The sequence below is a fragment of the Oncorhynchus masou genome, chromosome 13 (assembly GCF_036934945.1).
Source record: "Oncorhynchus masou masou isolate Uvic2021 chromosome 13, UVic_Omas_1.1, whole genome shotgun sequence".
NCBI classification, from domain to species: Eukaryota; Metazoa; Chordata; class Actinopteri; order Salmoniformes; family Salmonidae; genus Oncorhynchus; species Oncorhynchus masou.
Genome location: NC_088224.1, coordinates 42012044 through 42038575, shown reverse-complemented (window position 1 = coordinate 42038575; position 26532 = coordinate 42012044). Strand labels below are relative to the sequence as shown.

The window sequence follows — 26532 nt, the reverse complement described above, 5'->3', positions numbered from 1 at the left end:
ATTGTAATTACTACGCTACTATGGCCTATTTATTGCCTTACCTCCCTAATCTTACTACATTTTCACACACTGCACATAGATTTTTATATTGTGTTATTGACTGTACGTTTGTTTATCCCATATGTAACTCTGTGTTGTTGTTTTGGTCACACTGCTTTGCTTTATCTTGGCCAGGTCACAGTTGTAAATGAGAACTTGTTCTCAACTGGCCTACCTGGTTAAATAAATAAATAAATAAACAAATAAACAGAAACATTCTGTATCCAGGAAGCTGCCCATTAGTCCAATTTAAAGGCAATTCAAGGCTTCGGTTCAGGCTGTGTCAGAGTTAACCTACATTGTAATATTTGAAATGTTATCCAGAGCAACTTACAGGAGCAATCAGGGTTAAGTGCCTTGCTTAAGAGCATATTGACAGATTTTTCACCTAGTCAGCTTGGGGATTTGGTTACTGGGCCAAAGTTCTTAATTTCTGGTCTGCCTGCCACCAAACTACACATATCCCTGTCTCTCTGTGTATAGGTACTCACGTCTGGTGGCTGGCAGGGCGGCGGGTCACGTTACACACTCTGTACTTCCTCCGCATTGTCCCGCAGTGGGTCACTTCCACCTTCAGACCTGGACACAGCAAAGGAAGGAGGAGGTGCATATGTTTGAGAAGAACTATTCATTCAAAATTAATTATGGCCCTAATCTATGTATTTTACATAACTGGGCAGGGGTGCAGTCCCGCTCCCAAGTGGGTGTGCCTATGCCCACCCATGGCTGCGCCCCTGCCCAGTTATGTGAAATCCATAGATTAGGGTCTAATGAATTTATTTCAATTGTTGAGCTTATATTTTTGTTGAGTATAAAACGATTCAGCAATACATAAAGGAGTGAATGAACTATCACAATACCAATATCCCTACAACCAAAACAAATGACAAAAACATTAGCCCTGGAATTCAATAGTGATGCAAGGAGTCTAGCAGTGTGTTCCATTAAAACCTGTTAGAGATAGAGGGCAGTATTTCCCCTTTGGATGAATTGCGTGCCCATAGTGAACTGCATAAAAAACAGTCCTAAATTGCTAATATATGCATATAATAATTATTATTGGATAGAAAACACTCTGAAGCTTCTAAAACCGTTTGAATTATGTCTGTGAGTATAACAGAACTCACAGGGCAGGCAGTCTTGCAAACTAGTTTTGGAATCCTGAAAGTTGGGGCAACTTTGACTTCATCTCCCCCTCCCTTCCCAACCAGTTATGGATCTGGAAACACTTTCTATGTCTTCCACTAGATGTCCTCATTCAGTAGAGCGTTTAATGGTGCAAATGCTGTGAACTTTGACCCAATGAGGCGAAAAACTGTGGGTGTCGCGATGATTTTCATGTGCGTGAGGCGCGCTTTGGACAAAGAGCTTCCTTTTGTACCAGCCAGCCCCAGATGAACTAGGATTGTCCGGTTGGAATGCCATTCATTTTGTATGTGTATAACATCCTAAAGGTTGATTCTGCACTTAGTTTACCAGTTTCGTCGACCTATAATATGTAATTTGGAAGTTTTGATGCGCAATTATTCTGGACCAGAAGTCCTTTTTGGGCATTTGAGCTGAAAGTGGTAGCATATGCTACTACATGGACACTAGAATTGAACATTATGAAACAAAACAATGTATTGGGTAAGTATGACTCCTTCTACTACATTCTGATCGAAGACCATCAAAGGTAAGGGAATATTTATGTTCTAATTTTGTATTTCTGTTGACTCCAACATAGCGGAGAAATATTGTTATGTCTGAGCGCCGTCTCAGATTATTGCATAGTAAACTAATTCTGAAACGTAAAAAAAAAAATGTGACACAGCGGTTGCATTAAGAACAAGTGTATCTTTCTAACTATATGTAGAACATGTATCTTTAGTCAAAGTTTATGATGAGTATTTCTGTTATCTGGCGTAGCTTTCTATAATTTCTCCGGACATTTTTGAGCATTTTCTGAACATGGCGTCAATTCAAACCGAGATTTATGGATATAAAATGCATATTATCGAACAAAACATAAATGTACTGTGTAACATGTCATATTACTGTCATCTGATGAAGATTTTCAAAAGGTTAGTGAATGATTTTTATTTTAATCCTGCGTTTGTGATTGCATCTTTTGTTCGACAAAATGGCTGCATATCGTCTGTGTCTTTGTGGTGGTTTGACATAAATGTGCTATGTGCTATGTTTTCGACGTAAAACATTTTAGAAATCTGAAACGCTGGGTAGATGAACAAGGTGTTTATCTTTCATTTGAGCTATTGGAATTGTTAATGTGTGGAGGTTAAATATTTCTAAGAATAAATTTTGCATTCCCTGCGCCACCGTTTGAGTTGAACGGGGGGGGTGTTGTTCCTGTAGGGGAACCCATGGTGTCAACAGGTTTTAATTAATTAAAGTGTTAGTTAGCATTCTTGTTCCTGGGGTGGTGGTGGTGACGTCACTCTGCATACCTTTGATCTCTTTGGTGAACTTGACCCTGTGGGAGTCGGTGAGGGGCCGGGGCTGCTCGTCTATGTTGTGGATGTCCAGGACTTCGCACATGAACTGGATCACCGGCTGGGCCTTGTAGAAAGCCGTGGCCGATACTACAGAGGAGAAGTGGTCAAATTAAAATAAAGTACTTGAATGCGGCTTGGGATCCATGTTATGATAGTCAACAACCAAATTCAAAGAGCAAGAGTTGGAATATGTAAAAAAAAAAAAAAAAAAAAAAAAAAAAAAAATCAGGATCTTCGAATGTAGCTAAGGATCAAATTCTGAGTGTAGGTGTGAGGGATAGGCTGTATTCTATATCATTTGGACCAATCAAAGACATGACTGACTAAACAAAATGCAACTAAACACAGACATCAGAGACTGACTGAGATGCTACATCATTGTCATCCAGACAACGTGGAAAGAAACAAGTCCCTGCCACCAGTGAAGACTACGTTATTATTGTCGATGTTCCTGACAGTCAAGGGAAAAGGCCCTCACCGTCAATGTTGAGCATCATCTTCCACATGGCGGGCCGCACCGACTGGTGGAAGCCGAACCACACCTCCCTACCCCCGCCCAGGGGATGATCGTAACCCTCTGGGGCGGAGAAGAAGGAGCGCCCCACTGGGGTGTACCTGGGAAGAAGAGAGGGTCACCTTTCACAGCCAGAAAATGTATTGAATTACTCTACTCATGTTTTATTTAAGACACAGCTTCATTAGGTTGTATATCTTTTCTAAAAGAATCAATACTATAAACTACTACTATTCTGAACTATGAGTGTTGATAAATACACACAACCAACAGAACATCTGGAAAAACACAGCAAAGAGCTTCTGACAGCAGTTCTATAGTACATGAACACTCCTAGGCCCATACAGACAGAACCCCACTAATCTACCGACAGAAACGCACAGGGTGGCTAAAAACCGACCTCCATCTTCTGCTAGCTTGCTACCCATGGCTCGGCTAGCTGTCTGAATCGCCGTGACCCCAACCAACCTCACTACTCACTGGACCCTTATGATCACTCGTTTAAGCATGCCTCTCCTTAATGTCAATATGCCTTGTCCATTGCTGTTCTGGTTAGTGTTTATTGGCTTATTTCCCTGTAGAGCATCTAGCCCTGCTCATTATACCTTATCCAACCCTTCAGTTCCACCACCCACACATGCGATGACATCACCTGGTTTCAATGATGTTTCTAGAGACAATATCTCTTTCATCATCACTCAATGCCTAAGTTTACCTCCACTGTGTTCACATCCTACCATACCTTTGTCTGTACATTATACCTTGAAGCGATTTTATCGCCACCAGAAACCTCCTTTTACTCTCTGTTCCAGACAATCTAGACGACCAATTCTCATAGCTTTTAGCCGTACCCTTATCCTACTCTGTTCCTCTGGTGATGTAGAGGTTAATCCAGGCCCTACAGTGCCTAGCTCCACTCCTATTCCCCAGGTGCTCTCATTTGTTGACTTCTGTAACCGTAAAAGCCTTGGTTTCATGCATGTTAACATTAGAGGCCTCCTCCCTAAGTTTGTTTTATTCACAGCTTTAGAACATTCCGCCAACCCTGATGTCTTAGCCATGTCTGATTCCTGGCTTAGGAAGACCACCAATAACTCTGAAATTTCCATCCCTAACTATAACATTTGCCGACAAGATAGAATTGCCAAAGGGGACGGTGTTGCAATCTACTGCAGAGATAGCCTGCAGAATTCTGTCCTACTATCTAGGTCCGTACCCAAACAATTTGAACTTCTACTTTTAAAAATCCACCTCTCTAAAAACAAGCCTCTCACCGTTGCCGCTTGCTATAGACCACCCTTAGCCCCCAGCTGTGCTCTGGATACCATATGTGAACTGATTGCCCCCCATCTATCTTCAGAGCTCGTGCTGCTAAGTGACCTAAACTGTGACATGCTTAACACCCCGGCCGTCCTACAATCTAAGCTTGATGCCCTCAATCTCACACAAATTATCAATGAACCTACAAGGTACAATCCCAAAGCCGTAAACACGGGCACCCTCATATACAGTGGGGCAAAAAAGTATTTAGTCAGCCACCAATTGTGCAAGTTCTCACACTTAAAAAGATGAGAGAGGCCTGTAATTTTCATCATAGGTACACTTCAACTAAGACAGACAAAATGAGAAGGAAAAAAATCCAGAAAATCACATTGTAGGATTTTTAATGAATTTATTTGCAAATTATGGTGGAAAATAAGTATTTGGTCAATAACAAAAGTTTATCTCAATACTTTGTTATATACCCTTTTATACCGATTTGCCGAAATTGTTGCAAACCCTATTACTAGCCTGTTCAACCTCTCTTTCGTGTCATCTTAGATTCCCAAAGATTGGAAAGCATCCCCCTCTTCACAGGGGGAGACACTGTAGACCCAAACTGCGACAGACCTATATCTATCCTACCCTGCCTTTCTAATGTCTTCAAAAGCCAAGGTCCTAAACGATATCTTAACCATCAATAAGAAACAATACTGTGCAGCCGTATTCATTGACCTGGCCAAGGCTTTCGACTCGAATCACCACATCCTCATCGGCAGACTTGATAGCCTTGGTTTCTCAAATGATTGCCTCGCCTGTTTCACCAACTACTTCTCTGATAGAGTTCAGTGTGTCAAATCGGAGGGCCTGTTGTCCAGGCCTCTGGCAGTCTCTATGGGGGTGCCACAGGGTTCAATTCTTGGGCCGACTCTCTTCTCTGTATACATCAATGATGTCTCTCTTGCTGCTGGTGAGTCTCTGGTCCACCTCTATGCAGAAAACACCATTCTGTATACCTCTGGCCCTTCGTTGGACACTGTTAACAACCCTCCAGATGAGCTTCAATGCCATTACAACTCTCCTTCCGTGGCCTTCAACTGCTGTTAAATGCAAGTAAAAGTAAATGCATGCTCTTCAACCCATCTCTGCCTGCACCTGCCCGCTCGTCCAGCATCACTACTCTGGACGGTTCTGACTTAGAATATGTGGACAACTACAAATACCTTGGTGTCTGGTTAGACTGTAAACTCTCCTTCCAGAATCCAAAGTTAAATCTAGAATTGGCCTCCTATTTCACAAAAAAAGCATCCTTCACTCATGCTGCCAAACATACCCTCGTAAAACTGACCATCTTACCGATCCTCGACTTTGGCGATGTCATTTACAAAATAGCCTCCAACACCCTACCCAACAAATTGGATGCAGTCAATCACAGTGCTATCCGTTTTGTCACCAAAGCCCCATATACTACCCACCACTGCGACCTGTACGCTCTCGTTGGCTGGCCCTCGCTTCATACTCCAAACCCACTGGCTCCAGGTCATCTACAAGACCCTGCTAGGTAAAGACCCGCCTTATCTCTGCTCGCTGGTCACCATAGCTGCACCCATAGCACGCGTTCCAGCAGGTGTATCTCACTGGTCACCCCCAAAGCCAATTCCTCCTTTGGCCGCCTCTCCTTCCAGTTCTCTGCTGCCAATGACAGGAACGAACTACAAAAATCTCTGAAACTGGAAACACATCTCCCTCACTAGCTTTAAGCACCAGCTGTCAGAGCAGCTCACAGATCACTGCACCTAGCCCATCTATAAATAGCCCAAACAACTACCTTTTCCCCTACTGTATTTATTTATTTTGCTCCTTTGCACCCCAGTATTTCTACTTTGCACACTCATCTACTGTCAAATCTACCATTCCAGTGTTTTAATTGCTATATTGCATTTACTTCGCCACCATGGCCTTTACCTCCCTTTTCTCACCTCATTTGCTCACATTGTATATAGACTGTATTATTGACTGTATGTTTGTTTTACTCCATGTGTAACTCTGTTGTTGTTTGTGTCGAACTGCTTTGCTTTATCTTCGCCAGGTCGCAGTTGTAAATGAGAACTTGTTCTCAACTTGCCTACCTATAATAAATAAAGTGTAAACTGTAATGACTCACTTCATGGAGGGCAGGTGTCGTAGCACCACGTCCACAGCGTGTACAGGGTTGGTGCTGATGGGCTTGTCCAGCTCCAAGGGCTCAGGCATGGTGCGCCCTGTCAGGACCTCATGCAGCATGTGCCAGCTGACTAGCGACACAAACCTGATGGACACTTTGAAGGGCCGATCCTTACCCCCCTCCCCTGGCAGGGTGACGTCCAGATCCACCTGAGGACAATATAGATAGCTTTAACTTCTATGGCAACTCAATGAATCACCAGAACTCCCATCTGACATTCAATATGGTAAATTACACTACAAATGTTATTGTGTGTGTGTGTGTGTGTGTGTGTGTGTGTGTGTGTGTGTGTGTGTGTGTGTGTGTGTGTGTGTGTGTGTGTGTGTGTGTGTGCGCATCTCACCCCTGCTGAGGCGACTGGTAGGGGGTTGGCTGTGTAGAGACTCCTCTTCCCATCGTAGACTGGCCTTCGGTCCCCAAAGATGGTCACCTTGAAGTGCTTCACCATGGAGTCCACCACCTCCCTATAGGGGCACCAGAGAGACAAATATATCGACACTCCAGCACTGATCCATAATGTAAAGTGATGCTGAGTACAGTTCATGTGATCAAATGAAAGCTCTGCAGCCAGTTTGTGTTGTTTTGAGAATGTTCATGCAGACATATGAGTTTGTGGGTTTGATCCAGCGCAGCTTGTTTACCTGTTGACTCGACGCGGGCACTTCTCGGGATTGATGTCTACTTCATAGAGGTAGACGTCCATCTTGGGGATATCCACCTGGAAGCAGTTGGCCAGCAGCTTGATGGGCTTCCCCATGGTGCCAAAGCCAGGCCGCCGCGGCACTGAGAACAGGGCCTGGGCCCCAACATCTCCTAGAGAGAGGAGGGTGAGTGTAAGTGCAAGTGAGAATTCTCCTGACTAACACAAACTTTGTTGGAGAGATTAGTAAGGGTGTGCCAGCCACACTACACCCATACTCTACCACAGCCTCTTCGAAAACTACTCCGGTAATCATGACGTCACAAAACCACACACTACCCACACTTACAACTCAGATGAGCCGCACACTAATAACTACTGTAACACACACACACAAAATATGACACTATTGCAGTTGGTAAATGATTTGTTCTTTTTGAACTACTCTTTCTACTGACTCGAGAGAGTCATGGTTTGAATTTCTGAGTGGCTTGTTAATTGTAGTCATTCGTTTGACCTGCTGGCCGCAATGAATTCTACAACAGGATTAGCACGCGCTCCTCCGGTGACTCAGGAAAGGTGATCCGACCAACAAATGCCTGTCATATATGTGCACAGGCAAAATATACTGAACAAAAATATAAAACGCAACATGCAAGGTTGTCTTCTTTACAGAAATGTTTGGCAATCTACTAGGATCGGTGGAATACATGTTGGCTTATAGAGCAAAACCTATTCTGGGTGCCAGAGTAAAAGTATTGTAGGGAATACTCAGTAGGGTCTGTAGAATGTACACAAAACAAAAATATAAACGCAACATGTAAAGTGTTGGTCCCATGTTTCATAAGCTGAAATAATAAGACCCCAGAAATTTTCCATATGCACAAAAAGCTTATTTCTCTCATTTGTTTACATCCCCAAATCAAATCAAATTTTATTTGTCACATACACATGGTTAGCAGATGTTAATGCGAGTGTAGTGAAATGCCTGTGCTTCTAGTTCCGACAATGCAGTAATAACCAACAAGTAATCTAACTAACAATTCCTAAACTACTGTCTTATACACAGTGTAAGGGGAAGCCTCTCAACTGCAGACCACATGTAACCACACCAGCCCATGACCTCCACATCTGGCTTCTTAACCTGCGGGCTCGTCTGAGACCAACCAATATCCAGCAACCTGACAGCTGATTAAACTGTCAGTTTTCCCAACTGAAGAATTTCTACACAAACTGTCAGAAACTCAGGGAAGCTCATCTAAATGCTCGTCGTTCGCACCAGGGTCTTGACCAGACTGCAATTTGGCAGCATACCTGACTTTCGTGGGCAAATGCTCACCTTCGATGGCCACTGGCAGGCTGAAGAAGTGTGCTCTTCACAGATCAATCCCGGTTTCAACTGTACCGGGCAGATGGCAGACAGTGTGTGTGGCGTCGTGTGGGAGTGCAGTTTGCAGATGTCAACATTGTGAACAGAGTGCCCCACGGTGGCGGTGCGGTTATGGTATGGGCAGGCATAAGCTACGGACAACGAATACAATTGCATTTTATCAATGGCAATTTGAATGCACAGAGATACCATGACGAGATCCTGAGGCCCATTGGCGTGCCATTCATCCGCCGCCATCACCTCATGTTTCAGCATGATGATGCGCGGCCCCATGTCACAAGGATCTGTACAGAATCCCTGGAAGCTGAAAATATCCCAGTTCTTCCATGGCCTGCATACTCACCAGACGTCACCCATTGAGCATGTTTGGGATGCTCTGGATCGACATGTACGACAGCGTGTTATAGATCCCGCCAATATCCAGCAACTTCGCACGCTGCATGAGGCAAATGGTGGCCACACCAGATATTAACTTGTTTTCTGATCCACGCCCCTACCTTTTTATTTTAAGGTATCTGTGACCAACCGTATTCCAAGTCATGTGAAATCCATAGACGAGGGCCTAATGAATTTTTTTCAGTTGACTGATTTATTTATATGAACTGTAACTCAGTGAAATTGTTGCATGTTGCATGATAATTGATCGCATTGTGCCATATTTAATTATGGAATGTTATGATGGACACAGCTTTGTAGAACCAAAACATAAACAGTCTCTGCTCAACTAACTAGACAACAAATTGTTTGGGGTTCGGCTGTTCAAATTATATTGTGCTCATCACCCTCACGGCAGTCAAGCAATGCATTCTCCCAACAGTCGTTCACAATCTAGTCCGGTTGTGACCACAACTAGACCTAGCTTCAAATGTAACAATAAATCATCGTATTTGTATGTCTAGCAATCAACAAATGTACACTGTAACGTGGTTTTGTAGAGTTAGATTGTACTGTCTGTGATGCCGTGTCCCCAGTGTCTATCACTCGCTCCCATGCGTGTCATTGCCATGCCAACAGCACCCATGTGGCTGCCACTTCTCCATGGCAACACAGACCATCCTGACAAGAGGAAAAAAGACACACATACCGACCTAATCAAGGGTCCAGCTCAAAAGAAGATGGTGTAATCATGAGTTGGATGGTTTTGCCAGCCAGGAACACAATTAGCCTACACACTCAAACATTAACTCATACACTGACTGCACTACTAAACAACTAGCTAGATACTGAACCTAAACCTAACAAGAAACAACTGAGTGTACAAGAGTGGGTGGCAATGGTGGTGTGGATGGCTAACTAACTGCCTCTTCTTCTTTCTCATCCTCTTCCATGTACAGTTAGGCTGCAAGTCTACCCACACAGAGCTCTGGATCATGGGCTCTCTTGGCTTACACACACAGAACCTATACGATAAACACCATGTGAAAGCTGTAGGCCTATACAACATGGATCATCAAAGTGAGTCTGCCAGTGTTCAGCCAGGTACAGGCACTCAGCAGCTGTATCCTACATCTATGGTTCCTCTCTCGAGGCACATTAACACACATGGGTCATTTGGTGGGTGCAAAATGTATCAAAATATTGTAATTCCCCTAATATACAGTACAAAAAAAAGTGTCCTTTGGAGGAAGTAGGGAACTTTACTTGGCATTTATCTCCCAGGCCTCATTTAAGACACCAAATACAGATTAAGATTTGATATCAAACTGGCATGAAATCAGAAAACATGACAATCCAACAGACTGTGTCAAATGAGTGCTAAGAAAGCAGACAGCACAAATCATATCATCCATCTCCAATCATGGTTTCAATGTTTTGACAGCTCAAAAGTATGCCAGCAAATATTTTTCTCACAAAGCAGCTGCCCCTAGCTGATAGTTAATTGACTTTGTGGTTTTCATGCAGAATTGATTGATAATTAAGCGAGCCCACAGTGAGTGGGCTCCAGAATGGCGCAGCGGTCTAAGGCACTGCATTTCAGTGCTAGAGATGTTACTACAGACCCTGGTTCGATCCTGGGCTGTATCACAACCGGCCGTGATCGAGAGTCCCATGCTGGGAATACAGAGTTCCATGCAACAACATCCGGGTTAGGGGAGGGTTTGGCAGGGGTAGACAGTCATTGTAAAAAGAAAAAAAACGTTTGTTCTTAACTGACTTGCCGAGTTAAATAAAGGTAAGAAAAAAGCACTATTCAATAACTTTGACACCAGCTGGTGTGGAAGGCAGGCAGGCAACTCCCAAACAGTCAGCCAGCCTCTCATGGGCTTGAGATAATTAGACACACCTGACGGGCTTGCCACCTGCTTATGACAGCCGGCGGCAAACCTAATTTAGGCGTAAAAGAAAAGCTTGAAACTAGATACTGTCGGGGGAGATTCTCTTCTGTTCAACCAATCCAGTACATGTGGAGGAGTTAAGATGGAGTGTTGCCTTGTTAACATCCTAAAGCGGAAGTCACGTCACAGGCTCTCTTTCCATTTCCCCTGAAAACCAGAACATCCGGTTGTTGGGGACTCGGCAGAGGCAACCAACCAGCAAACACCTCCGTTCTACCAGCATGCAGTATGGGGAAAAAAAATAATCAAATGGTCGTAATATTTTACGAGGAAATGCTAGCAGACAGAATTTTAAGAATATGAAAAACGAGAAAAAATATTTTATAGCACAAATAATATTGACATTGTTAACAGCATGAAAAAATATGATTACTATCAATCAAATGTATTTATAAAGCCCTCCTATAAAGAAACCTCGAGAGGAACCAGGCTATGAGGGGTGGCCAGTCCTCTTCTGGCTGTGAAGTGTGGATATTGATAGATATTTGTATTACTGTTGTTACATGATAACTAACAAAACATTATTTAGAATGCCATTAATAATAACAATAATACAATTATTTGTATTACATTTAAATCAACCTTAGAAAATCCCACTGTTAATTAGCCCATTTGTATTGCTCTACGTTCAGAATGTTTTTCATATTGGACATCCATATCGCACCGTACATAATTCCCTGTACTTTGTGTCGCAGTAAAAGCAGGGTCCATTTTACACATGAACACATCTATTGTTGAAGTTTACACCCAGAGGAGTTTCACTTCTGCAGCCCTTAAGAGCGGCCAATCAGCCTAAATCCATTTTTCATATTGGACTACATATTGCACCGTACATAATTCTCTGTACAAAAAGGATGAGGTTGAACAAAAAGCTAGGTCATCTGAAGTGTTACTAGACTTTCACGGTGGTCAAACTGGTTTGGGTGGGGCCCCTGGACAATATATGGTACAAATATATCACTGTACAGGAAAAATATGAATTGTTTGTGTCCATAAAACCAGGGTCCAGTCTGCCCTTGGTAATGTCGCTTTAACTCTTTGCTGACTAAGTCAGGACAATATCTTAATTACAAAACATTAAATGAGAAATGTTTGCTTCCTGTGTGGAATAAAATGCCATTCTGTACCAGACTTGCACTCTTGGATTGCCCTATAATGGAGGTGATAAATTCTGACCAGATGGTATTTTATTAGGATCCAAATTAGCTGTTGCGAAAGCAGCAGCTACTCTTCCTGGGTTCCACACACAACATGAAACATTACATAATACAGAACATTAATAGACAAGAACAGCTTAAGGACAGAACTACATACATTTTTAATAAGGCACACGTAGCCTACATATCAATACATACACACAAACTATCTAGGTCTAATAGGGGAGAGGTGTTGTGCCGCGAAGTGTTGCTTTATCGGTTTTTTGAAGCCAGGTTTGCTGTTTATTTGAGCAATATGAGATGGAACAGTGCGCCATGCAATACTGGTTCTATATAATACTGTACGCTTTCTTGAATTTGTTCTGGATTTGGGGACTGTGAAAAGACCCCTGGTGGCATGTCTATTGGGGTAAGTGTGTGTGTCAGAGCTGTTTGTAAGTTGACTAGGCAAACAATTTGGGATTTAACATATTAATGTTTCTTATAAAAAGAGGATGTGATGCAGTCAGTCTCTCCTCAACTATTAGCCAAGAGAGACTGGCATGCATAGTATTGATATCAGCCCTCTGATTACAAGGAAGAGCAAAACGTGCTGCTCTGTTCTGGGCCAGCTGCAGCTTAACTAGGTCTTTCCTTGCAGCCCTGGACCACACGACTGGACAATAATCAAGATTAGACTAAACTAGAGCCTGCAGAACTTGCTTTTTGGAGTGTGGTGTCAGGTGATTAGGTGTGAAGCTAACAGCTTAAGTGAAACAAACAGGGTGATCAGTAGATTGAGTGTTAATTGGCTGGTAAATAACGCACATGATCCTAATGATGGGAAAGCTGCAGACTTTATACATTTAAATTAGTCAGCAGGGCCGAAGCGTGCATCAGGTCAAGTGTTTTGGCCAAACAAACATTTATTTAAGGAAGTATCTGAATAAACAAATCATATTTCTACATATTGGTGGAACCCCAATCACATAGATTTTGTTCTGAAAATGACATGGAAACCATTTGTGCCCACTGGGCTGAGACTACCTGAAGAGGATCTTGCATACAATTTGAATATTGTTTTCCAGTTTCATGCAATTACCAAATTGCATCAATTGAATCAACATATTGTTTGTTTATAGAATGAGTGACACTCAAAACTTTGTGGATTTGGAAAGGAATGGGGCTCCCGACAACATACATAAAATGGTGTAATTGCAATAAATGATAGGAACACAAAATCAAATGTTGACCATTTAGGCTTGAAAAATAAGCAAATCACACAATATCTCATAAAAATACTTTAAAATGATCCTATGAGACTCAACATTGACCTCAGGTGCATACTGTTTCCATTGATCATCCTTGAGATGTTTCTACAACTTAATTGGAGTCCACCTGTGGTACATTCAATTGATTGGACATGATTAAGGCAGGCACACCTGTCTATATAAGGTCCCACAGTTGACAGTGCATGTCAGAGCAAAACCCAAGCCATGAGATCGAAGGAATTGTCCGTAGAGCTCAGAGACAGGATTGTGTAGGGGCACAGATCTGGGGACGGGTACCAAAACACTTCTGCAACATTGAAGGTCCCCAACAACACAGTGGCCTCAATCATTCTGAAATGAAAGAAGTTTGGAACCACCAAGACTCTTCCTAGAGTTGGCCACCCAGCCAAACTGAGCAATCGGGGGAGAAAGACCTTAGTCAGGGAGGTGACAAAGAACCAGATGGTCACTCTGACAGAGCTCCAGTTCCTCTGTGGAGATGGGAGAACCTTCCAGAAGGACAAACATCTCTGCAGCACTCCACAAATCAGGCCTTTATGGTAGAGTGGCCAGACAGAAGCCTCTCCTCAAGAAAAGGCACATGACAGCCCGCTTGGAATTTGCCAAAAGGCAACTAAAGAACTCTCAGACCATGACAAGATTCTCTGGTCTGATGAAGCCAAGATTGAACTCATTGGCCTGAATGTCAAGCGTCACTTCTGGAGGAAGCCTGACATTTTTTTAGCGGCAGGGACTGGGAGACTAGTCAGGATCGAGGGAAAGATGAACGGAGCAAAGTACAGAGAAATTCTTGATGAAGTCCTGAGCACTCTGGAGCAGGTTCTCAGACTGGGGCGACGGTTCACCCTTCAACAGGACAATGATCCAAAGCACACAGCCAAAACAACACGAGTGGTTTCGGGACAAGTCTCTTAAATTTACTTGAGTGGCCCAGCCAGAGCCTGGACTTGAACCAGTCAAAAGTTTGGACACACCTTCTCATTCCAGGGTTTTTCTTTATTTTGACTATTTTCTACTTTGTAGAATAATAGTGAAAACATCAAAACTATGAAACAACACATATGGAATCATGTAGTAACCACAAAAGTATAAAACAAATCAAAGGACATTTTATATTTGAGATTCTTCAAAGTAGCCACCCTTTGCCTTGATGACAGCTTTGCACACTTTTGGCATTCTAATCAACCAGCTACATGAGGTAGTCACCTGGAATGCATTTCAATGAACAGGTGTCTATTAAAAAGTGAAATTGTCAAATGTATTTCCTTCTTATTGCGTTTGAGCCAATCAGTTGTGATGTGACAAGGTAGGGGTGGTATACAGAAGATAGCCCTATTTGGTAAAAGACAAAGTCCATATTATGGCAAGAACAGCTCAAATAAGCAAAGAGAAATGACAGTCCATCATTATTTAAGATATGAAGGCCAGTCAATGAGGAACATTTCAAGAACTTTGAAAGTTTCTTCAAGTGCAGTCACAATAACCATCAAGTGCTATGATGAAACTGTCTCTCACGAGGACCGCCAAAGGAAATGAAGACCCAGAGTTACCTCTGCTGCAGAGGATAAGTTCATTAGAGTTACCAGCCTCAGAAATTGCAGCCCAAATAGATGCTTCAGAGTTCAAGTAACAGACACCTCAACATCAACTGTTCAGAGGAGAATGTGTGAATCAGGCCATATTGAAGACAGTGCCACATTGAAAGTCACTGAGCTCTTCAACAAGGCCATTCTACTATTGTTTGTCTATGGAGATTGCATGGCTCAAATTTATACACCTGCCAGCAACTAGTGTGGCTGAAATAGCCAAATCCACTAATTTGAAGGAGTGTCCATATACTTTTGTTTATACAATTTGACAAGCACTTGATAATGCCTCGAATTTCACAGCGGCATCCCGTCGTGGCCATGACGCACCCTAAACAAATCCATGCCTTTGCAGCCAATAGTCGTTGTGCCCTTGCCCCGGAGTGCTGCGTTGTGCCCTTCTCCCCGGGTGCTGCGCATTCCGAAGCGGCTCTCACTCACATGGCTCTCACTCACATGGCTCTCCATAACGTCTTTCTCACAGGCTACAAGTGAAGACTGACACATCAGGGTCTCAAATGCACGCGTTGTTATTCAATTCCGAGGTGCATATTGAAGATATTGGAAGAACTGTCCACATTTACTATTCATACACCGGTCTCAAAACAGGGGCAACGGGAAAAAAGTACATGTCTGATATGCACTAAAATAGCGAATGGAGGATGCATTTGCATTGATGTCAGAGTGATTGGAGGGACAATGGAGTGCTGAGTACCAGGCAGTTAGCAAGTTTGGTAGGCTACTATATGACCAGCATCAGAGCTTGGAGAAGCCTAATTACCGTGACCAAACGGTCACATGGAATTTGATTGCCCTCATGACTACTCCAAACTCGACCAACAGCCCCCCCCGCAGCTACCCGCCCACGCCTCCCCAGCTTCTCCTTTACCCAAATCCAGATAGCAGATGTTCTGAAAGAGCTGCAAAACCTGGACCCGTACAAATCAGCTGGGCTTGACAATCTGGACCCTCTATTTCTGAAACTGTCCGCCGCCATTGTCGCATCCCCTATTACCAGCCTGTTCAACCTCTCCTTCGTATCATCTGAGATGCCCAAAGATTGGAAAGCTGCCGCTGTCATCCCCCTCTTCAAAGGGGGAAACACCCTGGGCCCAAACTGTTACAGACCTAGATCCATCCTGCCCTGCCTATCTAAGGTCTTTGAAAGCCAAGTCAACAAACAGATCACTGACCATCTCGATTCCCACCGTACCTTCTCCGCAATCAGGTTTCCGAGCCGGTCACGGGTGCACCTCAGCCACGCTCAAGGTCCTAAACGATATCATAACTGCCATCGATAAAAGACTGTGCAGCAGTCTTCATCGACCTGGCCAAGGCTTTCGACTCTGTCAATCACTATATTCTTATCAGCAGACTCAGTAGCCTCGGTTTTTCTAATGACTGCCTTGCCTGGTTCACCAACTATTTTGCAGACAGAGCTCAGTGTGTCAAATCGGAGGGCATGTTGTCCGGTCCTCTGGCAGTCTCTATGGGGGTACCACAGGGTTCAATTCTTAGGCCGACTCTTTTCTCTGTATATATCAATGATGTTGCTCTTGCTGCAGGCGATTCCCTGATCCACCTCTACGCAGACGACACCATTCTGTATACTTCTGGCCCTTCCTTGGACACTGTGCTATCTAACCTCCAAACGAGCTTCAACGCCATACAACACTCCTTCCGTGGCCTCCAACTGCTCTTAAACGCTAATAAAACCAAATGCATGCTTTTCGACCGTTCGCTGCCTTCACCCGCATGCCCGACTAGCATCACCACCCTGGATGGTTCCGAACTAGAATATGTGGACATCTATAAGTACCTAGGTGTCTGGCTAGACTGTAAACTCTCCTTCCAGACTCAAATCAAACATCTCCAATCCAAAATCAAATCTAGAGTTGGCTTTCTATTTCGCAATAAAGCCTACTTCAATCACGCCACCAAACTTACCCTAGTAAAACTGACTATCCTACCGATCCTCGACTTCGGCGATGTCATCTACAAAATAGCTTCCAATACTCTACTCAGCAAACTGGATGCAGTTTATCACAGTGCCATCCGTTTTGTTACTAAAGCACCTTATACCACCCACCACTGTGACCTGTATGCTCTAGTCGGCTGGCCCTCACTACATGTTCGCCGCCAGACCCACTGGCTCCAGATCATCTACAAGTCTATGCTAGGTAAAACTCTACCTTATCTCAGTTCACTGGTCACGGTGGTAACACCCACCCGTAGCACTCGCTCCAGCAGGTGTATCTCACTGATCCTCCCTAAAGCCAAAACCTCATTTGTCCGCCTTTCCTTCCAGTTCTCTGCTGCCTGCGACTGGAACGAATTGCAAAAATCTCTTTAGTTGGAGACCTATCTCCCTCACCAACTTTAAACATCTGCTATCTGAGCAGCTAACCGATCGCTGCAGCTGTACATAGCCCATCGGTATATAGCCCACCCAATTTACCTACCTCATCCCCATACTGTTTTTATTTTATTTACTTTTCTGCTCTTTTGCATACTAGTATCTCTACCTGCACATGTTCATCTGATCATTTATCACTCCAGTGTTAATCTGATCAATTGTAATTATTCACTCCTATGGCCTATTTATTGCCTACCTCCTCATCCCTTTTTTTCTCTACTGTTATTGACTTGTTTATTGTTTATTCCATGTGTAACTCTGTGTTGTTGTCTGTTCACACTGCTATGCTTTATCTTGGCCAGGTCGCAGTTGCAAATGAGAACTTGTTCTCAACTAGCATACCTGGTTAAATAAAAAAATGACTTGTGACCACCGGTATGGCGGTAATACAGTCACCGCAACAGGCTTACTCCCAACCACAGTTTTACCTCTGAACAATGAATAGTTTTTCCAATATGTAAATGTATAGGCCTACAGTGTATTGCATTGGGACCATTTGAGTGGGTGGAGTAGAAAGTGTTGCTGGGCATATAGACCTCAGTCCCCCATGAAACAACACCATATATACATTCTACAGATCCTTCTAAGTATTTATTACCCTACGTTTCCTGTACAGTGCTATATTTGTACCCTTAGGTGTCCAGGCAGCCCATTTTTAAGCAATTTGACCACAGTAAAAGGCCAGCAACAATCCATAAAAGGCCAGCAACACTCAGAGCCCGATGAAATGACACCAACATATACAATTCTACTAAGTATTCCCTACAATACTTTTACGGCGGCACCCTGAATATTTTTTGCTCTATATAGTGATTTGCATTGTGGCCGCCAATATAACGGGTGGAGGAAAGGGCCAGCAACACTCCGTATTATTCAGATCCCTTGAAATAACACCGTATATACAATCTACAGACCCTACTGAGTATTGCCTATAAGACTTTTACTACCACACCCAAAATAGGTTTTGCTCTATTAAGCCAATATGTATTCCATATACAGTGACTCGCATTGAGGGGATTTGTTTGACCTTCAAACATGTTTTTTTTAAACCCAAATTGAATGCAAATGATTTCTTAAACATATGAATCATTGTTAATGTTTAGACAATTATTTGTCATCTCATAAATAAATACAGGTTATTTACACTTTTCCCCGCTATTAAGTGGGGGACTTTTATTTAGAAATGTTCCCAAATTCTGTGACCCGGAAGTACTTTTTTGTTGTTGCCGACGAGACGCTGAACCGGCAAACCATCTTACCAATGGTATGTCTGGTCACCCAAATTCGTTTTCTAACCCAGACAGTAGAGTGAAAGGCCTGAATGTGTTTATTTTCATGCATTATCTGATTGGTAGGCTTACTAGGCTTTTGGTTTGACTGTATGCCCACGTTTAAGGATAGCAACTGATAGTCAGCCTACAAAACTTCAACACCAAACTTCAACAATTTAATAAGAATAAGGGGTTTGACAGACAGGTGTATGAATATACCTGAAGTTCCGATTTCCATTCATGAGGTCTCTGTCCCCGGCTCCCAATGGTCAAATCTCAACGCAGCTCCTGTTCGTCTGACACTATTACCTCAGCGTTGGAGACGTTCCACCCGACCACTCTCAAGCCGACACCCCGGCTTCTGTCGCTGATTTGGACACGGGCCGCTGGGGTGTCTGCTTAACCCGAGATCCTCCCAAATTTCCCCCGTTGTCAACCGGCACAAGTTGAACGACGTGTCCCCTTCCTTTCGTTAAAGCACTAATTGTTCTCAGGTGATAATATATATATTTTTTTTTTCAAAGACTCAAGTCCCAGAAAATATTTCAGAGCCTCGGATGGATACTCCACTGCTCCAATTCCTGAACGGTTTTAAGGCTATATCTCAATCGTTTAGGGTTTCACCTTGTCATTAGTTGCCAGGATAATATCAACATCATGTTTGTTTTTTCCGACCATAAAAGTGAACCTTTTGGTGTTCTTCTGCCGGCAAATTGGTGTTTCACTCCCCGGCGCGTTCTCTGTACTACCGCTGTGAAGCGGGCAAGATTAACTAAGTACTTTCCGGGTCACGGATATCGTCTTCTTCTATGGTATATTGGCGATTGCACAATTTCATGTACATCCCGCCACCTACTGTGAGGGATGGAAACAGGATTCCCCCCTAAACGGCCAAACTACCAACAACAACAAGATGACCAAACTACAAAAAATAAACTAAATCAAACAACTTTACTGTTTAAAAAACAAACAGATATTTGGATTGTCATGTTTTGGAGTAAAAAAAGAACACCCGCTCTTTTCATGACATAGATTGACCAGGTGGATCCAGGTGAAAGCTATACTCCCTTATTGATGTCACTTGTTAAATCCACTTCAATCAGTGAGGATGAATGGGAAGACACTGGTAAAGAAGGATTTTTAAGCCTTGAGACATGGATTGTGTATGTGTGCCATTCAGAGGGTGAATGGGCAAGACAAAATATTTTGAATGGGGTATGGTAGTAGGTGCCAGGCGCACTGGTTTGTGTCAAGACCTGCAACACTGCTGGGTTTTCACGCTCAGCAATTTCCCGTGTGTATCAAGAATGGTCCAGCACCCAAAGAACATCCAGCCAACTTGATACAACTGAGGGAAGCATTGGAGTCTACATGGGCCAGCATCCCTGTGGAACGCTATCGACACCTTGTAGAGTCCATGTCCTGACAAATTGAGGAAGGTGTTCCTAATGTTTGGTATACTTAGTGTATATTGTATCAAACTATAATATATTACATTGTGGGCCGATAGAAACAATATATGGCTTGCTTCATATACAGTATGCTGAGGAATAAAAGATACAGAAAAGTCAAACAATATCAAAATACAATGTTAAATGTTATGTGCGGTTGAAATGTATTTTGCAGCTGTTACATTTTGAACGAGGTTACATTGTAGGCTATCATTAAACAACCTAGTATGACACGAGTCTCAAAAGCCAGACCCAAGTGTTGCATAGGGTCTGGAGGTCAAGACTAGTATGACACTTACATTCTGCAAAGTTAAGGCACCCTCATACTAGGTTCGATTTGCTCCTAGCAGAACTCCCTTAAAGACCTTTGCTTGAAAAATGAGAAAAAAAGCGGAAATATTGCTGTTTGTCCCTCTTGAGATGACATAGCAACAACATAGCCGGTATACACTTCCTCAAAATAGTCTGAATTAATCCAATATATATCAAGAAATCTATAATTAATTTAGATGTTTTTGCAGAGGAGATCTTAGCCACACAATTTTACATCTAAAATGTTTGATGCAGTATTTCTCAAGTATGCATGAAAACTAGTCGTCTCTCGTTGAATGACAACAAACACTTAATTGAAGAATCCCGTCCATAGTTCCCACTCACACTCGGAGTTATACTGTTGACCAATCACCAACCAAAGGGCATAGACTTCAATGACAAAACTTTGACTTGGCTCAAGGAAAAATGTTGTGCGTAGGCCTATTTATCATTGCCAGGTCGCAGGTGTAAATGAGAACTTGTTCTCAACTGGCCTACCTGGTTAAATAAAATTGAAAAAAATGGTAAACAAAAAATACATGCTCCAAATGCTGTAGTGGAGCAGGTGGGGCTGTAGTGGAGCAGCTTCAAGTTCCTTGGTGTCCACATCACCAACAAACTATCATGATCCAAACACACCAAGACAGTTGTGAAGAGGGCATGATAATGCCTATTCCCCTCAGGAGACTGAAAAGATTTGGCATGGGTCTTCAGATCCTCAAAAAGTTCTACAGCTGCACCATTGAGAGCATCCTGACTGGTTGCATCACCGCCTAGTATGGCAACTGCTCGGCCTCCGACCGCAAGGCACTACAAAGGGTAGTGCGTACGGTCCAGTATATCACTGGGGCCAAGCTTCCTGCCATCCACGACCTCTAGACCAGGCGGTGTCAGAGGAAGGCCCAAAAAATTGCCAAGGACTCCAGCAACCCCCGCACGGCAAGCGGTACCAGAGCGCCAAGTCTTGGTAAAAAACAGCTTCCAACCCCAAGCCATAAGACTCTTGAACAATTAATGAAATGGCTACCCGGACTATTTGCATTGTCCCCACCCCATCCCCCATTTTTATGCTGCTGCTACTCTCTGTTTATAATCCATGCATAGTCACTTTACCTCTACCTACATGTACATATTACCTCAATTACCTCAACTAACCGGCGCCCCTGCACATTGGTTCTGAACCGGAACCCCCTGTATAAAAGCATCACTATTTTATGGTTGCTCCTTAAATATTTATTATACTTCTATTATAATTTTAATATATTCATTTTAAACTGCATTGTTGGTTAAGGGCTTGTAAGTAAGCATTTCACTGTATTTGGCACGTGACAAAATAAGGACAACCATCTCTGCAGCACTCCAGCACGCTAGATGGAAGCCACTCCTCAGTAAAAGGCACATGACAGCCCGCTTGGAGTTTGCCAAAAGGCACCTAAAGGCACCTAAAGGACACAAGGTAATAACATTTTTGCATCTGAGCTCCTAAAGTGTGCAGCTCTCTTTTATTTTCAAGTTTTCTACTCCGCTAGCCAGCACCTCGCCTAAATAGGTGTGCGTTTCTTTTTCACCCAAAGGACACGGATCATGAGAAACAATATTCTCTGGTCTAATGAAACCAAGATTGAATTCTTGAGCCTGAATGCCAAGCATCATGTCTGGAGCAAATGAATGGAGCAAAGTACAGAGAAATCCTTGATGAAAACCTGCTCCAGAGCGCTCAGAACCTCAGACTGGGGAGAAGGTTCACCTTCCAACAGGACAACGACCCTAAGCACACAGCCAAGACAATGCAGGAGTAGCTTCGGGGCAAGTGTCAATGTCCTTGAGTGGCCCAACCAGAGCCCGGACTTGAACCCGATCTAACATCTTTGGAGAGACCTGAAAATAGCTGTGCAGCAACGCTCCCCATCCACCCTGACACAGCTTGAGAAAGGATCTGCAGAGAAGATCATACCCAGTGAGGTGCTGAAATAAAGTGTCTGAATGCTTATGTAAATTTTATTTCATTTTTTTTTTTTTTTTCAATACAAATTTGCATAAAAATCGAAAAATCTGTTTTTGCTTTGTCATTATGGGGTATTGTGTCTAGATTGAGGGGAAAAAACAGTTGAATCAATTTTAGAAAAAGGCTGTAACGTAACAAAATGTGGGAAAAAATGAAGGGGTCTGAATACTTTCCGAAGGCACTGTATAGTCATGTATTTAACGTATCTTACCTGGAAAAGAGTTCGCTGCCCCCCAAAAATGACTATAATCACGTGCACGCACATAGAATAACGGAGTGGGTCTTATAGCGGCCTTAAGATGCAGGTAATTGTCAGTGTTTTATTACAAAATCAGATGTTCTGGGTAGGGCTGCGTTGGATGTGGACGGTTGCTCCAGGTTTCGTTCTGACGGCGCTTTTCTCCCCAAAAATGCCCTTTTTCTCTGGTCTGCTAACGTAATCAGGTCCTCAAACTCAGAGAAGCGCCAAGGTTTGGAGGTTATTAAAAATGTATCTGGGTCCTCAAGGTCTGTCTCCACATCAGACATCATGTCTTCAATTGCACCCACAAATCGCTGCTTCTCTTCAGCAGACTGTTATTTTGACCGATTTGCCAGAGCCTGTAAAATTACAGATTTACAGATTTTTTGTGAAGAATCAACAAGTGGGACACAATCATGAAGTGGAACGACATTTATTGGATATTTCAAACTTTTTTAACAAATCAAAAACTGACAAATTGGGCGTGCAAAATTATTCAGCCCCTTTACTTTCAGTGCAGCAAACTCTCTCCAGAAGTTCAGTGAGGATCTCTGAATGATCCAATGTTGACCTAAATGACTAATGATGATAAATACAATCCACCTGTGTGTAATCAAGTCTCCGTATAAATGCACCTGCACTGTGATAGTCTCAGAGGTCCGTTAAAAGCGCAGAGAGCATCATGAAGAAAAAGGAACACACCAGGCAGGTCCGAGATACTGTTGTGAAGAAGTTAAAAGCCGGATGTGGATACAAAAAGATTTCCCAAGCTTTAAACATCCCAAGGAGCACTGTGCAAGCGATAATATTGAAATGGAAGGAGTATCAGACCACTGCAAATCTACCAAGACCTGGCCGTCCCTCTAAACTTTCAGCTCATACAAGGAGAAGACTGATCAGAGATGCAGCCAAGAGGCCCATGATCACTCTGGATGAACTGCAGAGATCTACAGCTGAGGTGGGAGACTCTGTCCATAGGACAACAATCAGTCGTATATTGCACAAATCTGGCCTTTATGGAAGAGTTTCAAGAAGAAAGCCATTTCTTAAAGATATCCATAAAAAGTGTTGTTTAAAGTTTGCCACAAGCCACCTGGGAGACACACCAAACATGTGGAAGAAGGTGCTCTGGTCAGATGAAACCAAAATTGAACTTTTTGGCAACAATGCAAAATGTTATGTTTGGCGTAAAAGCAACACAGCTCGTTACCCTGAACACACCATCCCCACTGTCAAACATGGTGGTGGCAGCATCATGGTTTGGGCCTGCTTTTCTTCGGCAGGGACAGGGAAGATGGTTAAAATTGATGGGAAGATGGATGGAGCCAAATACAGGACCATTCTGGAAGAAAACCTGATGGAGTCTGCAAAAGACCTGAGACTGGGACTGAGATTTGTCTTCCAACAAGACAATGATCCAAAACATAAAGCTAAATCTACAATGGAATGGTTCAAAAATAAACATATCCAGGTGTTAGAATGGCCAAGTCAAAGTCCAGACCTGAATCCAATCGAGAATCTGTGGAAAGAACTGAAAACTGCTGTTCACAAATGCTCTCCATCCAACCTCACTGAGCTTGAGCTGTTTTGCAAGGAGGAATGGGAAAAAAATTCAGTCTCTCGTTGTGCAAAACTGATAGAGACATACCCCAAGCGACTTACAGCTGTAATCGCAGCAGTAGGTGGCGCTACAAAGTATTAACTTAAGGGGGCTGAATAATTTTGCACGCCCAATTTTTCAGTTTTTGATATGTTAAAAAAGTTTGAAATATCCAATAAATGTCGTTCCACTTCATGATTGTGTCCAAACTTGTTGATTCTTCACAAAAAAATACAGTTTTATATCTTTATGTTTGAAGCCTGAAATGGGGCAAAAGGTCGCAAAGTTCAAGGGGGCCGAATACTTTCGCAAGGCACTGTATATATTATAGATATACTGTATCTGAGAGTCTACAGATTTCGAATGCCTACACATCGCATGCTGTTAGATTCAAATCGGTTGGACGAGCGGTTCCCCGGTAGACCTTAACCTCTTACACTTATGGTGGCGCTATTTCATTTTTGGAAGAAAAACGTTCCCGTTTTAAACAAGATATTTTGTCACAAAAAGATGCTCGACTATGCATATAATTGCTACTGTTCGAAAGAAAACACTCTGACGTGTCCAGAAATACAAATATCTTCTCTGTGCGTGCCCTTTAACGTGAGCTTCAGGCAAAACCAAGATGACTTGGCATCCAGGAAATGACAAGGATTTTTGAGGCTCTGTCTTTCATGATCTCCTTATATGGCTGTGAACGCAAGAGGAATGAGTCTGCCCTTTCTGTCGTTTCCCCAAGGTGTCTGCAGCATTGTGACGTATTTGTAGGCAGATCGTTGGAAGATTGACCATAAGAGACCACATTTACCACGTGTCCGCCCGGTGTCCTGCGCCGAAATTGGTGCGCAAAGTCACCTGCCAGTATTTTTCCATGGGGCACAGAGAGAGAAGCAAGCTTCCACGAACTGCATGTCAATGAAGAGATATGTGAAAAAAGACCTTGAGGATTGATTCCAAACAACGTTTGCCATGTTTCGGTCGATATTATGTAGTTAATCCGGAAAAAGTTTCACGTTGTAGGTGACTGCATTTTCGGTTCGTTTCGGTAGCCAGGCGCAATGTAGAAAACGGAACGATTTCTCCTACACACAGACGCTTTCAGGAAACACTGCGCATTTGGTATGTGGCTGGGAGTCTCCTCATTGAAAACATCAGAAGCTCTTCAAAGGTAAATGATTTTATTTATTTGGTTATCTGGCTTTTGTGAAAATGTTGCGTGCTACATGCTACACAAAATGCTATGCTAGCTTTGCATACTCTTACACAAATTAGTCAATTTCTATGGTTCAAAAGCATATTTTGAAAATCTGAGATGACAGTGTTGTTAAGAAAAGGCTAAGCTTGAGAGCAAACGCATTATTTTAATTTTATTTGCGATTTTCAGAAATCGTTAACGTTGCGTTATGCTAATGAGCCTGAGGCTTAGTCACAATCCCGGATCCGGGATGGGGAGTTTCAAGAGGTTAAGGATGATTATTTCCACATCAGAGTTTATCCTGCACACAGGAGATATCTAAGATTCGCCTTCGAGTGCTTGCCTACAAATATATCTCACATTACCCCTTGGTCTGTCCCTTGCCCCACAGATATTCAAGAAGTGTGCTGAAGTCGCCCTAGCCCCCATGTGGGAGAGAGGCTTAAGAATCTTGACGTACATTGACGACTGGTTGATCTACGCTGACACTCGAGCTCAGGCAGCGGAGCGCACAGCCCTGCTGTTATCGCACCTGCTCGCTTGAGGCTTCAGGATAAATCTGGCCAAAAACACCCTCTTACCAACCCAGCAGAAAATCTTTTTGGGATTATCTCTGGACTCTGTAGTCTGTAAAATAGCCCTCATCGTGGATAGAGTGACCACTTTTCGCCACTGGCTGTCGTTGTTTTGCCCGGCAACATCAGTCACGTACTGGATACGTCCGAGGCTTCTTGGGTTCATGGCCGCCATGATTGTGATTGTTCCACTTGGTCTCCTCCTCATGAGAGACTTCCAATGTTGTGTAACCTCACTCTGCTTGGACCCGTCTCCACCGACACAGGCATTTGCTTCTCTCAGAAAGTCTCTATCGGCACTTCAATGCTCATCCCTCTTGGGTCTCGACAGGGCTGCTGTTACTGTCAATCTGTACGCATCGCAGTACAACTCACACTGTCGCTTGTTCTTTTCGCGATGAGAGATCACAACTCTCCTCTAGGCATGGACGCTCTGGACGGATTTCCTTCTGTACACCTTCCCTCCAGTGGGACTGACACCCCTCCCCCTACTCTAGACAGAGTGAGAGAAAACGGTATATCCCTCATCCTGATAGCCCTGCATTGGCCCGGGA

General features: G+C 43.2%; 1 protein-coding gene across 2 annotated transcripts in view; it reads right to left on the bottom strand.

Moving 5' to 3' along the window:
• LOC135552352 (protein argonaute-3-like) overlaps positions 1 to 19357 on the bottom strand; it is a 56179-nt gene extending 36822 nt beyond the window's left edge. For both annotated transcript variants that reach the window (XM_064983919.1, XM_064983920.1), the window contains exons 1-7: positions 18819 to 19357; positions 7174 to 7345; positions 6876 to 6996; positions 6473 to 6681; positions 3013 to 3149; positions 2487 to 2621; positions 531 to 618 (exon numbers count right to left, since the gene is read on the bottom strand). In XM_064983919.1, the coding sequence (XP_064839991.1) occupies positions 531 to 618; positions 2487 to 2621; positions 3013 to 3149; positions 6473 to 6681; positions 6876 to 6996; positions 7174 to 7345; positions 18819 to 18837 (881 nt within the window). In that variant the 5' untranslated portion in view covers positions 18838 to 19357. The remainder of the gene's footprint in view (positions 1 to 530; positions 619 to 2486; positions 2622 to 3012; positions 3150 to 6472; positions 6682 to 6875; positions 6997 to 7173; positions 7346 to 18818) is intronic.
• Positions 19358 to 26532: the final 7175 nt, after the last annotated feature.